The 16,440-nt window shown below is 43.8% G+C and overlaps 2 protein-coding genes across 3 annotated transcripts; both read right to left on the bottom strand.

Moving 5' to 3' along the window:
* Window positions 1-410: 410 nt before the first annotated feature.
* Window positions 411-7,476, bottom strand: LOC119294629 (phosphomethylpyrimidine synthase, chloroplastic-like). Of its 2 annotated transcripts, XR_005143495.1 has the most exons (7): window positions 7,330-7,476; window positions 6,017-6,321; window positions 5,781-5,908; window positions 4,232-5,058; window positions 2,813-3,488; window positions 2,084-2,174; window positions 411-1,918 (listed from the first exon to the last, which is right to left on the bottom strand). XR_005143495.1 is itself a non-coding variant. In XM_037572847.1 (6 exons), the coding sequence occupies exons 2-5, from the start codon at window positions 6,316-6,318 to the stop codon at window positions 2,814-2,816; spliced, it is 1,932 nt and encodes a 643-aa protein (XP_037428744.1). In that variant the 5' UTR covers window positions 6,319-6,321; window positions 7,330-7,476; the 3' UTR covers window positions 1,952-2,174; window position 2,813. The 2 variants fall into 2 exon arrangements, 1 of the variants encoding a protein (XP_037428744.1); XM_037572847.1 differs by lacking the exon at window positions 411-1,918 and having other exon boundaries at window positions 1,952-2,174.
* Window positions 7,477-12,093: 4,617 nt separating this feature from the next.
* On the bottom strand, window positions 12,094-13,375 carry LOC119293212 (probable galacturonosyltransferase-like 1). The gene has a single exon (XM_037571758.1). It carries the CDS (start codon window positions 13,349-13,351, stop codon window positions 12,281-12,283), a length of 1,071 nt encoding a protein of 356 aa, XP_037427655.1. The 5' UTR covers window positions 13,352-13,375; the 3' UTR covers window positions 12,094-12,280.
* Window positions 13,376-16,440: the final 3,065 nt, after the last annotated feature.

The raw sequence follows: 16,440 nt of genomic DNA, 5'->3' as shown, positions 1-16,440 counted from the left end.
TTTTGTTTCAGAAAAAAAATGTTTATTATCATGCAAGCAGTGTGTTCCAAAACATTAAAATGGCTCTGTGTTTAGTTAGGCTTGTCACACTGGCAAGCTAGCCAAATTGTGCGAAAAAGGAAAGATGTCCTTAGTCTTTCTTCAGTCATGTTTGATTTGTGTGGTTTGACACGAGTCACGCCATACTTCGATTAGCTCCATGGCCCATAAGTAAAATACACATCTTCCTCTTACAAAAAAAAATACTTCAGAGTTATGGAGCTATAAAGTATTTCGGGCCAAGCATGCAGTTCTAAAATATGTTCCTGAATTCACATTTGAAGTTTGTCAAGGGGAAAACATTAATATACAAAGCAACATAAAGTATATAATTTGGTGAAGCAACATTGCATTGTTCCACGCATCCAAAATAAATAGGAAGGGCACATATCAATATAGATTAAACAAGTACAAGTTAACACCTGAACATGTGAAGAATCCCTTTGTATGGAACTTCAAAGGTGAAAAACAACAGTGAAAACTATAGCCGCGGTATCAGAAAAAAAATATGTGCATAGCTCAGCTCTCTAAAAATTCAAGACCAACACCCTACCAACACAATCACATCGGAGGGCAGACCCGAAATCCACTATCAACTCAGGAAGACCAGCCACCAGCACCACCTTTCTGACATGTTTTACCCACAATTCTCTCGACAATTGGCGTCAGTCATGGTATTTTGATTGGGTCATGTAATTCACAACCAAAAGTGGAGGGGCAAGTAATAGATCGACTAAGAAACATGTGTCTCACACATCAGAAGGTAAAACTAAAATCATGTCCTTAGCCAATACAATGGCATCCAAGGATAAACATATGGGGCTTTATGGTTGATAATAGATACTCCCTCCGTCCCATAATATAAGAACGTTTTTGGCACTACACTAGTGTCAAAAACGTTCTTATATTATGGGACAGAGGTAGTACATCACAAGCTTATGCGTGTTATTCACCATGCTTGCGCAGCTGACAGGTGTGCGCCGATTTGCCATATTTCTCCAGTATGCCTAACTGCGGTCGTGAACTAAGCACTAGATCAAACAAGTATGAAATGCCTTAACTTTTGGGAGGAGACTTGTTGTCATAAACTATGCAGGACCAACAGTCTAGCACTGAAGTGCTGCCAAGTTTGACAGTGTGGATACACAGTTATCATGCATGGATGATTAAAGTTGAAACCGTCCATGTGAAAAAGTTTACGATGTATTTGAAAATGTTTGACAATCATAATGGGAACAACCAAAGAAATAGTTCACGATAAGCAGTATCTCAGCCACTCTACAAAATAATTCTTAGTAGACACATTTTACATAATCAAGTCAAAAAGAGTTCTGTTGTTGATTTTGTTCTCAACTGACAAGTGGCATGTACATAACCATTCCAATCTCAGTCTAGTTACATCTTTTATACTTTGCTATAGGAATATGTACATGATTAGGTGTAAAAATTAAATTACACAGGACATTGTCAATGCTTTGCAAGATGTAATGGGATTTCTCAAAAAAAAATGTGATGGGTAAATTTTATGTGTTCCATGATGACTAAATTTGAGGTGTTCCATGATAACACTATGCCTATAAATATCCTCTCCTCTTGGAGAAATGCCAATATGTATGCTGGTTAAAGAAATCGTGTACATTACCATGTTGCGTCAGAGTAGGAAACATGCATATCCAGTGGGTGCGCTCCACACATTCAGGAAAACTGGTCCCTCGATTTCCAGAATGTTGAGGGTTGAGTGTATCCTGGGAAACATGAAAATAGAAATGCACACTCCCTTCGCAGGCATTATCCTGTTCAGGTTCAAAGGGACTTTCTCAGCCCATATCGCAACAATCCAGGCCAAGGGGCCTTAAGATTGTTGGGAATACAAGCACCCCTGGTGCAACTTTCATCACTAGCAATCCCATAATGATATGCAAAGACAATTATAACATAAGTAACACAATATAGAGTTCACTTTTATTACAACCCATAATCCATAATGACATTAAAAACTGACGCTAAGCAGCAGTAGCTTTATTGAGGCATATATCCTGCTTACCACCTCCTAACAAAAGATGGTAGAAGTGCTGCTGACAAACGGCCTGGCCATCAAATCTGCATCACCTCGATCAGACGGCTGCCAAGGACATCTGCACAAAGTTTGTATTTCTGAATTCAGAGATTACATTAGAGAGATACAAAACCTTGTCCATTTCACAATGGTACAGCATACAAGTCAACAACGATCATGGTTTGTTAACTGCCCTAAGCTTACAAGGGGAAAAAGGTCACTTCGATAGAATTACATTATGATGTCAACGTAATTGGTTGGAATTTAATGAATGGATCATTCAACCATATTATCGTGCTACTAATGTTTACTTAATTCAAACATTCTAAAACACAGTTTGTTTAATTCGACACTGACTTTTTAAAAGAAGGTAAAGTTTGCTCAGTGCTGGAAAAATTCCACACTCTATACAAACGGAACTAATCCATTGCATGACATCACAGTGTAGAACTATGATCAAGCAGATCATGCAATGCAATTACGATATGTTCTAACTGATGGGATCATCCTTGGTTAGAATTATTACCTAGAGGATAAAAATCATATGTGGTTCCAAATTTAAAGTGTGCTTCATTTTCTGAAATAGTTCAGATGTAGGGGGAACAGCAGTGTTGCTAAAGTCTTATTACCATGTATAGTATTCCAAAGAGGGAAAGTTTTGTGAGCGTCCTCTCCCTACTTGCAAGACAATCTTTAAAAGATACACAACAAACTGACCTTATTTTTGAACTACGTAGCTTTCTGGCACATAGATTTCCCCTCCAGCTTCACCATGTTGTTCGCCACTAATTGTTTTTCTTGCAGCCAAGAATTCAGCACTCATCTCACTCATTCCTTGCCTCACAGCTTCCTCTACTGTCCCATAACCATGTTCATCAGCATACTTTCTAATATCCTCGGTGATTTTCATCGAGCAAAACTTGGGACCACACATTGAGCAGAAATGTGCTACTTTGGCACCGTCAGATGGCAGTGTTTCATCATGGAAAGACATTGCAGTAACTGGATCCAGGGATAAAGCAAATTGGTCCAACCATCTAAACTCAAACCTTGCCTTGCTTAGTGCATCATCCCATGCTTGTGCATAGGGGTGACGCTTTGCCAAATCAGCAGCATGAGCAGCGATTTTGTAGGATATCACACCTGTCTTAACATCATCCCTGTTAGGCAACCCAAGGTGCTCCTTTGGTGTTACATAACAGAGAAGTGCGGTGCCAAGAGCCCCAATGTTGGCGGCACCAATGGCTGAGGTGATGTGATCATAACCAGGTGCAATATCAGTTGTCAATGGACCCAACGTATAGAAAGGTGCTTCATTGCACCACTCTAGCTGTTTCTCCATATTTTCAGGAATTTTATGCATCGGAATATGCCCAGGACCTTCATTCATCACCTAGAAGTTAAGAAGTGTAAATATCAGAAAGACAACTCCCAAGTTTCAACTATTGAATAACATAGTAGAAGATAGAAACAACTCATCATGCAGAGCATAATACAGTTCCAAGTTCAAGTGTCAGAGTTCAACTGTCGAGTCACTAGGGCATAAAAAATGATTCATCACTTAAAGCACTTTACAATCAAGAATTCGAATATTATATCTTCAATATTTTCTCACTTGTTGGTTTCTGACAACTAATCTCTATTCAAGCGTATTCATTAAGATAAGCTACCATGCACTGTAGATGAATATGGTCGTATATACAATGTTCCAAAAATAATTGACCCATTAGAAACCGGTGCAGAGACCTTGTTTTTAACTGAAACATGAAGAACTGTTGGATGATAAACAGCTAACACATATCCTAATAAAAGTGTTCTTTTACATTTACTATATAATCTGACGATCTAGCAATCATATTCAACTGTACTGGAAAAAATATCTTGTTTATACTATTTACCAGTTACTTAAAATATCTACTTCAATCTTATGCATAAACCAAGCTAACATAGGTAATAATCTTGTCAGTAGCATTTATATTGAAGGTTGATTACTCAAAGCTTATTTAGAACGTCCTGTTATTGATTCTCGCATCTTGCAATAAAAAACAAACATAAACCATGACTGTACATATTAGAATATTTGATATTGTAAAGGAAACAACTCTGTATGTTGAACTTGACTCCTATCATTCTCACCTGCACATCTTTCTCCCATGCTCGGCGAGTTAGTTCCCCTTGAGTCAGCAGTTCTGCAAACTGAGCGCTGTCATTAGCATCATAAATGGAACCAGGCCTCAGGCCATCACCAATTGACAATGCCACATCATACTGGTTACATATGTCAAGAATGTCATCCCAGTGCTCATAAGCAAAGTTCTCCTTGTGACACGTCAAGCACCATTTTGCATGGATTGATCCACCGCGTGAAACTATGCCAGTCATCCTCTTTGCTGTGAGAGGAATGTAACGAAGCAGCACACCAGCATGGATGGTGAAGTAGTCAACACCCTGCTCGGCTTGTTCAATTAAAGTGCCCCTGAAGACTTCCCAGCTAAGGTCTTCAGCGATACCATTCACTTTCTCAAGTGCTTGGTAAATCGGAACAGTTCCAATAGGAACGGAGGAGTTACGAATAATCCATTCCCGGGTCTCATGGATATGGCGCCCTGTTGAAAGGTCCATGACAGTATCTGCTCCCCACATTGTGGCCCACTGGAGCTTGTGGACTTCCTCCTCGATGGAGCTCACAACAGCTGAGTTCCCGATGTTTGCATTCACCTTCACAAGGAAGTTTCTTCCAACAATCATGGGCTCCAATTCCAGGTGCCTCTTGTTGGAAGGGATAATGGCTCGTCCACGGGCGACTTCAGATCGGACAAATTCAGGAGCAAGGTTCTCACGTTTGGCACAGTACAGCATCTCCTCTGTTATGATTCCCTGCTTAGCATAGTACATTTGGGTGTACCGAGGACTACCCAATTTCTCCCTCCTGTCAATCCATTCCTTTCTTATCTTTGGGAGTCCTGTAAAAGTTCAATCATGCTTATTACAAACAAACTTATATGAATTTTAAACTTGACACAATTTATTCAAAAGTTTAAAACCTATTCAAAAGCTTGACACAAAAAAACTATATTTAATTAATTTGGACGGATAAAATAATTATATTGCTATTTTTATGCTATCTAACTTTCTGAGGGACCTAATACATTTCCCTGGATACTTCTTCAGTTCTCATCTAGAACACTTTAACTGAGAATATACAGGAGGAAACTACTTTTTTTCTGAAGGAGCATGGGTAATCTCTCCACAAAGCACAGCCAATGTGCTTACTAGGGTAAACTTGAGAATGAAACAATCTGAAATACTACAACTAAGAAAACATTAGAAGAATATCTATAGAGATATCCGATATATGATCATAAAAAACTAATACGTCTACTTTGCCTTTTCAACTATTTTCCAAATCCAAAACCAGGCATCTGATCAATACCATCCGACTGTTGAAACAATGAAACTGTCCATTATTTGACTATAAGATGAACTTATTAACACACAAAAAGGGAAACATCAGAGCAATTCAAGGCACCAAAACAAATACGTGGTTGCATGAGAGCGATAATACAAACACACCGTGTAAGTTCCTCTTGGACAGCCGATCAAGATGTTATGGCTTATGAGTACAAAACAGTCTACATGGTTTATGACAGAGAATATGACAAACGAGATAAGGCTAGTGAGTTACCAAGCCTTGGGCTTATGTTCTGTGGACCACTGGTGTCATATGTGTCGAAATGCCCGCTATCTCCGGTCAAATGGACTCTCCGAAATGGAACCTTCAGGGCATGACCTGATTCCTCATGAACGACTTCACTGCAGATCATAACCATAGCAAATATAAGATAAAACTGATACATTAGAATATAACAAAGTTGGCACTCCCAGTACAGTTGCTAGGCGAAGCAAAAGCAGGAAGCATGCCTGCATTCTTTGGTGCTCCGTGGGAAGCAATCTTCAAATGCTGGGAGCGGCAGAAATTCTGGAGCAGCAGGATCAACTGTATGTTTCGATTGCCTGGGTTTTGCTGGCTCTGCTACTGACTGATCAGTCACTGAAACTGCCTTAGGCCTTGAACAGGTGAGGCTAGCATTCCTGTCCTGCACATCTTGAGGGCGCGAAATGCCACCGAAACCAGGCAAAAGTGCAGTCTTGGGGAACTTCATGGTGTTGCAGCTATTGTTCATAGCCATTAGCGACGAGAACGATGGTTGCAGTGCAGCCATTTCCTGTTCAAGGTACAGATTAGTAGATGCAGGCAAGGTGTTGCAATAGATTAGTAGATGCATACTTCATGACTGCAAACAACGTTACACTTACACAGTACGGGAAAACCAAAAATGCATCTACAAGGATATGGCAAGTATATGGATCAACGATGAATAAAATACTGTAGTGCAGCAGTGCATTACGAACTAAATTAATAACATATAATCATATAGATTCATAGGACAATTGATCAAAAAAGTTAATCCACCAAAGCAAGAGATATGCTCCCTTCGTCCCATATTAATTATCGCTGAAATGGATGTATCTAGACGTATTTGAGTACTAGATACATCCGTTTGAGAGATAACTAATATGTGACGGAGGGCAGTCTAGCAGAAGATGAACATGACACAAGATTGAGAATTTTTACACCAGCACCAGTGATTGACGATGAAACATGATGAACGCACTTGGCTTAGCTAGCTAGGTAGCAGACATGGAGCCTGCGTGCAGAATGAACGCACTTGGGTCAAGTGATAACAGCCCATACGTATCCCTGAGGTATCCCCTTCGTACCCCCTTCTGTTTTTTGTCCTAAAAGAAAGTTTACTAGCATTTTTTTCTTTTTTGTAATTCAAAGAAGAGATAGATCAGGATACGCGTATCCCCGGCATATCCTGCACCGATTCGGCACGGAGGTGCCGTATCCCTGCACCAAATGCCAAAGACTGCACTAAGGACTGCAACTACACACTCACTAGTCTCCACGTTTGGACAGGGCAACATCATCATACTGTACTCAATTGTGAGGTCCCAATTCCCATTACAGAGCAGATTCTCTACGTTCTTTTTTCTTATTCGGCATCGACAATTGGACATGGATCGATTGAACTGATACAGACGAAAAAAGTAGTCACAATTCGGTTAGAACAGTTGTAACCCCACAAATTCATTCAGGCCGAGAAAAGAAGCACGAGTCCTAGACCCCTGGCGCCCGAGCTCTGGACGGGGTAGGGGAGGGGCCTCACCTGAGAAACGGCGGATCCGGCGAGCGGCGCGGGAGGGCGGCCGGAAGCGTTGGCTGATGGCAGTGGGGAGAAGGGATGGGAGTGCGCGCCTGGCCAGTGGTGCCGACTGAGTGAGGTTTTTTATAGCGGATCCGGGGCGGCCGGAGAGGCGAGGAGAGGACGGGGCACGGGTGGCCACAGCTCGCCGCGGAGAGCGACAAGGCGCGACAACCGGACGTGGCGGGTGCCTGAGTGGGGGCGCTGGCCAGCCAAAATGATGGGAAAACGACGCCAGCAGTGGCGCCAGATATTTCCTCCCGCCGGAGATATTTTCTCCTCGCGAGCGCGACAAGCGCGTCCACCTCCACGGAAAAGCGAGCCGTGACGCCTCAACGGACGCAGAATCGCGGCCGGATCGACGGGACAGCGTAGCTGACGGCGGCTCGGCGGCGACGGTCGAATGCGGGCGGCCTGCCACGGCGCGGCGGCGGTGGCGCGGTCGCGGGGGACGGCGAGGGGCGTTGGGCGTGACAAGGCTTGGCTGGGCCGCTTGCGAGGCTGCTTTTTAGAGGGGGGATGGGCTGGTAAAGTTTGTGTAGCCTACTGGGCTAGCCACTCGAGCTATTGGGCTGCCCAATATGCGTTTCCCCCGGCTTACCTTATATAAAAAACAATAACCCCTCAAAAAGAAAAACAATAACCCCTCAAAAAGAATATAAAAAACAATACGAGCATTTGCGTGTTTCTAAAAAAAGTGTGTGTGTGTGTGTTATATCTTCACCTAGCGTCCTAGCACCCCTAAAAAAAAGAACCTAGCGTCCTAGCCATAGGAAGCTATATATGTTTTCTCGGGTGTGTTTCCGGCGGTTCCTAAGGCCTATTCGGCATAGGGGAAGTAGGGGGACCATGTATCATTTTTCAATTGTGTAAATTGTTTTCTCAATGTTAGTTTGTTCATGTCCATGGGGGCGAAGTCTTGGTCTGGTCACCATGGCTGACACGGCACCAATTAGGAAGTCTATGGTGTTTTTGTGCCACGGATTTGATGGGTTACCGAATGACACTTCGCGCTGTTAGGCGATGCAACAACAAGTTTGAGGCCGAGCTTGGTATGGTCAGTGGTTCTTTCATTTTGCCTTTTTTTTCTAATCTAGCAAGGAATAAATGGTTCGACAACCTGGCTAGCAAGAGGTTTTTCCCCACTGACGTTGCGCTTAACGATCTTAAGTTCTGATTTATTGGGGTGCACAACAGATTCAACTATGTGGCCCGGCTTGGGGGGCACCCCTATTTCTCGGTTTAAGCGAGCACACGGGCGGCCTCGCGTCAGGATGAGCCCAAATGGCCTGGCCCACGCGGGAGCGCGGCCGCAGGCTGTTTTCTGGTTTATTTTTACGTTTTCTGGTTTCGTTTTTGTTTTATTTTGTACGTTTGCTTATACTTTAAATATTTGAAATATATATATTACAAAATATTTGAAAAATGTTATCAGGTACTCAAAACAATGTTGAACAAGTATTTCAAAATTTTAATGTAGCATCCGAAGAAATGTTGAACAGGTATTAGAAAAATGTTGATCAAGCATTCGAAAAATGTTGAAAAAGTATTTGAAAAATGTTTAAAAAATTATTTTAAAAATGTTAATCAAGCATTTTGAAAAATGTTGATCAAGCATTTGAAAAATGTTGATCAAGCATTTGAAAAATGTTGAAAATGTATTTGAAAAATGTTGAACAAAGGTTTAAAAAAGAATGTTAACCAACCATTCGAAAAATGTTGAACAAGTATTTGGAAAAAATGTTGATCATGTATATAAAAATGTTGGATAAGTGTTTGAAAAATGTTGAACAAGTACTTGAAAAATATTTTTTGGAGAGTATTTGAAAAAATGTTGATCATGTATACAAGAATGTAGAATGAAAAAAAATAACAAAGAAAACCCCAAAAAATGGAAAACAAAAATGGAGAAAAAAATAAAAAATAAATGGACAAAATGAAATTTTTTGAAAAAAGTGTTCAAAAAAAAGAAAGAAACAAATCAAAGAAAAAAAAGAAGGAAAATGTGTAAAAGTCGACTCTTTCCCTTCTAATAGGTCATGCCTTACCTATTACTAAACAGTAAGATGGAGCGAGCTAGAAGCAATCAGGACGATTTTACGTCCTATGCCGTTCGATCCAGCTAGCCAACGACGTGGATTTTTTGGTCATCCTCGGAAACGCGGTCTGTTTGTTTTGGCCCATTATTTCTGGGCTGCTGCTCTGGGGATAGACCTGGGCGGCTTATGGTTAATCGGGCCCGGAGGAGATGTCAATTAGGCCTGCAAGTTTTGGCCCGATTAATTTTCATGCCTGCCTGAAGTCTGGATACGTACATTAAACTGATTGTTTCTAGCTTTAAGGGAAATTGTGCCACATTTAACTTGACATATTCTTCTTCTTCTTCTTTTTTCCGGGAGAGACGCACTCTTCTGAAAATAAAAATTAAATAAAAAAAGATGTGCGGGGCTGTTATCTGAATAAAAGGTCGTATACTTTCACTCGGGAAAGGATAAAAGACGTATACACATGCAAACATAACTTACTTTTTTCCACATCTTTTTTTTACACCTGATCCTATTTAATAACCATATCCAATGATACTATCCTATATTTCGTCCTTATTGTACCAAAATATTTAGAATATATTAGATAATTTCATTAAACATGGACGGAGGCAGCAAAGCGTGCCATCATGGTCTAGTTGTACGTGAAGTCCAGGCTAGCGCAGTGGTTAGCAATGCCGCCGGGCAACCAGGAGGTCGCAGGATTGATCCCTCGTAATTATTTTACTAAAAAGTTGCTGTGACAAGCTGAAGGGTTTTGGAAAGGCGTTTGGTTTCTTATTTACTACAGAAAATATTGAAGTCCTTGTATTATAGCAATCTAAGTAAATTTCGCATACTAACTCGTCTAATGTTGATCTAGATGATTTTTTCTCAGAAAAAAAAGTATTGCAAGTAAACTTTCCGGTCGATGAGGGAGGGTAATGACGGTGGCGCGCCTTCGACTCGCTCCAGTGTTTGTAGTCGTCGCTAGGTGCAATGGCGGAGCTACAGCAAGGACGGATAGGCCATGCCCCGCCTAATATTTTAAAATTTGTACACAATTTTTTGTATTGTTGGGCCTTAGAACACTGCCATAGGCTATTTCTTTCATTTTGGCCTGTCCAGCCCGCCCAGATTTGGGCTTCAAGCTCCGTCACTGGCTAGGTGGTCTACGAAACCTTGATGCAATTCGTACTTCATGTGTTTTTCTAGTATCTCGACAGTTGATGAATAGATCGAAAGTTTTCTCGCAAAAAAACTTTCCAGTTGATTTGAGTCAACCCTTGAGATTCTTCAGTCCGGATGTACTTTCTCCATTCCTAAATATAAGCCTTTTTAGATATTTCAATACGGACTATACTCGAAGCAAAATGAGTGAATCTACACTCTAGAACATTTCTATATATACATCTGTATGTAATACATAGGGCTTATATTTAAAAACGGAGGGAGTAGATTGCTATCCAAATGTTTGGCACGTATGACCATCTCTGTACTATCTATATGTACTCTCGGTCGATGGTCATGCGTGACTTAGAGCTGGCACAGAGATGGTGTTCGTCCTAGCAAGTGGAGTTGACACTGTAATTGGAAAAGGTGGCGCTACATACAGTAGCTACCAAAAGTAAAAAGTGCAGGCCGAATGTCACCCGACACGGTCCGCGCGCTCGTCGTAGGATTCTTACCAACACTGCACTATTTTGTATTACGCGTAGCAACCAACAATCAGGTGAGTGGGCAAGTTGCATACAGATACACTATCCGGATCAGCTTGAGCGACCTTTTTTAGATAGTTTGACGAAGGGGAAAAAATATCAGTCGTCCACTATAGAGAAACACCAACTCTAATTTATTCCCTCTGTTATATTAAAGTTGGATCATCTATTCTGGAACGAAGGGAGTAATTAACAACAAAGAAAGAAACCAACACAGTTATGCAATTTTCCAACTGGTCTTTGACCTTGCGCGGGTCATCGGGTCTCGGGTGCCAATGCATCCAGATTTTTAAAAATAGGAATCGCAGAAAACGTAAAGTTTCACAGAGGAATGACTTTCATGGTATTATGTGGAAACAAGACGAATGGAACACAAACATGATATATCAAAGTTAGTATTCACGCTTTTTGCACTCACGATTTTGTTTTGTACCCTGAACTAAGTCGACCAAAGCGAAAGTGTTACTCCATCGAGCACAAATGCACCTGCATAAACAGTAAATTACGACAAAATTGTGAAAGAAATCTGATTTTTTTTGTTTATGAACATCAATAAAAGTTGTAACATCCTGGAAAATTTTCCCTGAAAAGACATCCGTAGAGGTGTGTGCAAAAAAAAGGAGTGTTCCAAAATGCACCATTTTTAGTCTCGGATTTGTTTTTTTTGTATTGGCCACCACGGTTGTCTTTTCTAAGTGACGTTTTGCATGATGTTAGAGCTTTTGTTGATGTTCATACACCTAATATTTTTAACTATTTTTCAAAGAACTTTCTATTCATACCAATGTATTTGTGCTCTTGATTAGATACTCCATGACCCAACCGAAGTCATTTCTTCACCGGGCATTTCCGGTCTTCGACCCGATTATATTACTTGGTACTAGTAGATTTGTTTCGAGTTATCTTTGTGTGATTTTGATTACAGTCGTCCAACTCTTCCGGAGTTTTGAGTACCACTCTATTGCTTATTAAGAGACAAGAGAAAGTAATTAACTAGTCCATTTCTGTTAAAAATTGTTCGTCCAAACACTATGTACACTTGCAGCTTGCACGAACACTCTAATTAATTAAAGTTGACAACAACAATCAACAAAAGAAGGAGCTGAGCTGATCATCTAGTGAGTATCTCCTAATCCAACCAAACCGACCAAAAAAGAACGCGATCATCGGTCATCACAAGACGGCGTCGATCCCGGTGTCGGGCCGGAGCAGGTCGTACTTGGCCCAGACGGCGTCGAGCGGGCAGGGCCGGCCGGCGTCGAGCCGGTCCCAGGGCTTGCCCTTGCCGCTCCAGTGCAGCAGGGAGACGGGGCCGGCGTGGAGGCCGCGGCAGAGGCCCCGGTAGTTGTCGCCGCCGAGGCCGTGCTGGTTCCAGCGGTGGTCGACGGCGGCGATCCGGCCGGCGAACACGAGGAGGAAGGGCGGCAGCGAGCCGAGCTCGTAGATGCGCACCCGCCGCTGCAGCTCCATCCACCCCTCGATCCGCGCCGTGTAGCCCGCTGCCCGCCACCGGGGCAGGTCGAGCACCATGACGCCCGTGTTGAAGTAGCACGCGCGGCGCCCGCGGAACGTCCCCGCGAGCGCCGGGCTCGCCCAGAACCCCGGCGTGAAGTAGGCGGTGAAGTTGGCCCCGCAGTACTCGGGCGCCGCCACCGCCGCGCCCTCCGGGAGCGGCGTGGCGGCGAGCGCGGCGACGTCATCGGTGAGGACGACGTCGGAGTCGAGGTACACGACGCGGCGCACGCAGGCGGGGAGCGTGCTGGCCAGGTAGGAGCGCGCGTAGTTGAGCGGCCGGTCGAGCGCGCCCCGGACGGACGCCGAGATGCGGCCCGCCACGCGCGACTCGTCGAACGGGTACGCACGGAACGCCAGCGACGGGAACGACGCGCGCACGGCGGCCACGAGATCCTCCGTCCGGGGTGATCCGGCGGAGGTGAGGAAGTGGAAGTAGACGGACTCCGGGCAGGAGGCGTGGCGCAGAACGGAGAGCACCGCGGCCATGGTGCCCCGCAGGTAGGACGCGTCCAGCGTCATCGCCACGTGCACGGCGGCTCGCGGCGAGCATGCGGCGTCCGCGTCCGCGCCGTCTTTGCCGGACGCGGGCGGGAGCGGCGCCGGGCAGCGCGCGGACGCGGAGTTGGTGAAGTGCGGCGCCTCCCTGAACCTGGGCAGGGGCGCGGCCGCGCCGGCGGCGCAGAGGAGGAGCAGGGCGAGGAGGAGCGGGGCGCGCGACATGGTAAGCATCGGTGTGTGTGTGCGGTGGCGCGTTGTTTGTGTGCGGGCATGAGAGCATGAGCGGCCGGCCGTGTTTTTATACGGGCCGGCGCGTGGCCGCGTGCGGCGTGCGGGAATGGGGAGGCGTCAAATCTGGGTCAGAGGCTTGGAGAGGGTTAGGACCAGAGGAAAAGCGTGTTTGAATGTGTAACACGCGCGCGCGTAATCTGGTAAAGAAAACCGGGTGAAAAATGCCGGTAGGTCAAACATGTCTACGTGTGTTTTTTTTTGAGAGAGAGAAATTTTCAATCTATTCATCGATCATGCAGTACAGAGAACACAAGAGATAATAAGAATTACAACTAGGTCTATGGACCATCTAGCGACGACTACAAGCATTGAAGCGAGCCGAAGGCGCGCCGCCGTCATCGCCCCTTCATCACCGGAGTCGGGCAAACCTTGTTGTAGTAGACAGTTAGAAAGTTGTCTACGTGGTCGACCATGGTTATCTTCCATTCTGCTTGTATGCATGCGCTGCAGTATACCTGGATATACGTATAGGTTTCGCCAGAGTAGTACATGTTTTGTCTACTACTCCCTCTGTAAACTAATATAAGAGCGTTTAGATCACTATTTTAGTATTCTAAACGCTCTTATATTAGTTTACGGAGGGAGTACTACCCTAGAGAAAAAAGTTACACTCGTACATGTTTGCAACGCACTCCGGGCCATCGTTCATTCATGTGCAGCATGGGCAGGAAGATCGCGCGGCGTAGAAATGATTGCACTGCACTGCTCCGGCATCAATGTTTTTGTCGGTGAGAAGTGAGAACCATGCAAGAGAGAGAGCGAGGGGTGGGTGACACGTGGTCCACCGGCCTGTGGCCTGGCTGCGGGACCCGGTCAAGTAGTAGTACGTGCCACGTGGTGGCATGCTGCCCGACGCCAGATCTGTCTGTGCGAGCGAATCCTCTGGTGCAATGTCCAGGCTCGCGTGTGCCCAAGGCGCGGCGGCGGTGGAGAGCTCTGCCCAATGGCGATCTTGGAAAATCAGCGTTGGATCGTGACTCGCGAGGCGCCAACGCGGCGCGGCAGTCGAAGATTTATAGTACGCTGTGTCGGCGCGCGCGCATTTCTTTCTTCCACAGCAGCACTACGTACTAGCATCTTTATGAGCGAAAGAAGGTACACATATTAAGAATTTAGTTTGGGTGCATGAATTAAATCAGAACCGTAAGATTCCTATGGGTGGCATTTGTAGATTTGAAATGATGTCCGCCCATTCACCCATAGGAATCACAGCCTGTTTGTTTTGTTGCTCTCTTTATATGCATGTTTATTTTTACGATTTCGATCTATTCATCTTCAATTATGGCAGTATAACGAACACCAGAAATAGTAAAATTACATCCAAATTCATAGACCACCTAGCGACAACTACAAGCATTGAGGCGAGCCGAATGCGCGTCGCTGCCCTGTCATCGCCCTTTCCTCGCCGGAGCCGGACAAAACTTGTTGTAGTAGACAGTCGGGAAGTCATCGTGCCAAGGACCCATAGGATCGGGCACTAGAAAAGCAACTGTCGCCGATGAAGAGTAGCGTAGATTGGAAGAATCTAACCTGAAGGCACATGAACTTAGACGAACGACAACCAGATCCGAGCAAATCTAGAAAGACAGATCCACCGGAGACAAACCTCCACACGCCCACTGACGATACTAAATGCACCAACGAACATGGGGCTAGGCGGGGAGAACGCTATTCCAGCTTCAGGGAGACGCCACCGTCTTGCCTTCCTGAGTACAAAAGTCAAAGAAACATCTAAAAACCGAGCCCTCCACCGGCAAAGGCCAAAATCCACCACGCTCCATGGCCCTAAGGCCACTAGAGACGAGGTGGACCGGCATCGGCGCCAGCAGGAAGGAAAAAAAACTATTTTTTTTATGAAGAGATATATGCATGTTTCTTAGGACCATTATATGTTCGTGTTTTTATTCATGGACTTTATATTAGCATATTGGCGTGGATTAACTTTTTGAAAACGTATGGGGAGATGCTGCCGTGCCGACGCAAGTACGACGAGACAACATCGGACACTAGATCATCTTACTTATTCATTATGGTGCGGTAGAGAAAATCAACCTGTACCATTGGTTGAAACCCGAGACGAGAAAATCCTCTGAATAAAACACACCATGAAAGCAAGAAGACGGCATCTGCCTTGCATGGTTCAAACTTTTCATGGCAACCGAAGGATAAACGGTGAATCAGAGGGCGGTGAGGGGCCGAAAAAGGGACGCTATGGGGAAGGATTGTTTGAACAATGGAACCTTGTTAGATGTTTCGTAAGAGAGCCACAAGTCAAAAGGATTATTATTATTATTATTAAACCCAAGCGGGAAAGGAAAATAACACCAAAACTTTTGGCCACGACATGCAAAAATAATATCTTGAGTGTCTCAATAAAAGAAAAATAATAATTTGAAAACCACTCCTTATTCCAAAAGGGCAAAAATATGCAAATGTTTATAATAAATTGAGATGTACTATAGTACTTGATTTATTTTATTTTACAAAATGATGACTTATGAATGTCAACTAGACCAGTTATACACGTCTGACTCCTTTGGTTTTATTTTAAAAAGAAAGGACACCTCGACATTTGCAGCAACTAATGTCAACCACCTCTATAAACCACTTCTACTTTGATTTTATTTTGAAAAGAAAGGACAGTCTGACCTTTGCAACGACTGATGCATGCAACATATTTTGATGCAATCTATTATTTCTTTTGTAGAACGGAAAATGTATTATTGTAAAGTATAATGTCGTAATGCTGCGGCAATATCAAGCAAATGGTATAACTTATGCATCACATATTCTTTTACCAGGTCATAATCCAAATCACAGATGAATAAAGTACAAAGCATGGGCATCACAAATGTATATTCTTTAAGTCGGTTATAAGCTGGTTCTCACTCAATATGTTAAAGCAAACTAGAATTCCTCCAATGCTCAATGCCCCTGTGAGCCTTAGGGTGGAGCCCACATGTCACCATTACCTCTTCTAGTTTTGACCCCTCAAATCATGTGAGAAAAGAGAGAAACACATTTTAATT

Source organism: Triticum dicoccoides, chromosome 4B (assembly GCF_002162155.2).
Source record: "Triticum dicoccoides isolate Atlit2015 ecotype Zavitan chromosome 4B, WEW_v2.0, whole genome shotgun sequence".
Taxonomy (NCBI): Eukaryota; Viridiplantae; Streptophyta; class Magnoliopsida; order Poales; family Poaceae; genus Triticum; species Triticum dicoccoides.
This window is presented reverse-complemented; position numbering and strand designations above follow the sequence as displayed.

Coding starts and splice junctions, on each gene's coding strand:
- LOC119294629 (XM_037572847.1), bottom strand. CDS start 6,318: ATGGCTGCACTGCAACCATCGTTCTCGTCGCTAATGGCTATGAACAAT. Junction 5,059..5,780: donor GAACATAAGCCCAAGGCTTG/GTAACTCACTAG, acceptor GAACTTTTACAG/GACTCCCAAAGATAAGAAAG. Junction 3,489..4,231: donor CATGGGAGAAAGATGTGCAG/GTGAGAATGATA, acceptor CTTAACTTCTAG/GTGATGAATGAAGGTCCTGG.
- LOC119293212 (XM_037571758.1), bottom strand. CDS start 13,351: ATGCTTACCATGTCGCGCGCCCCGCTCCTCCTCGCCCTGCTCCTCCTC.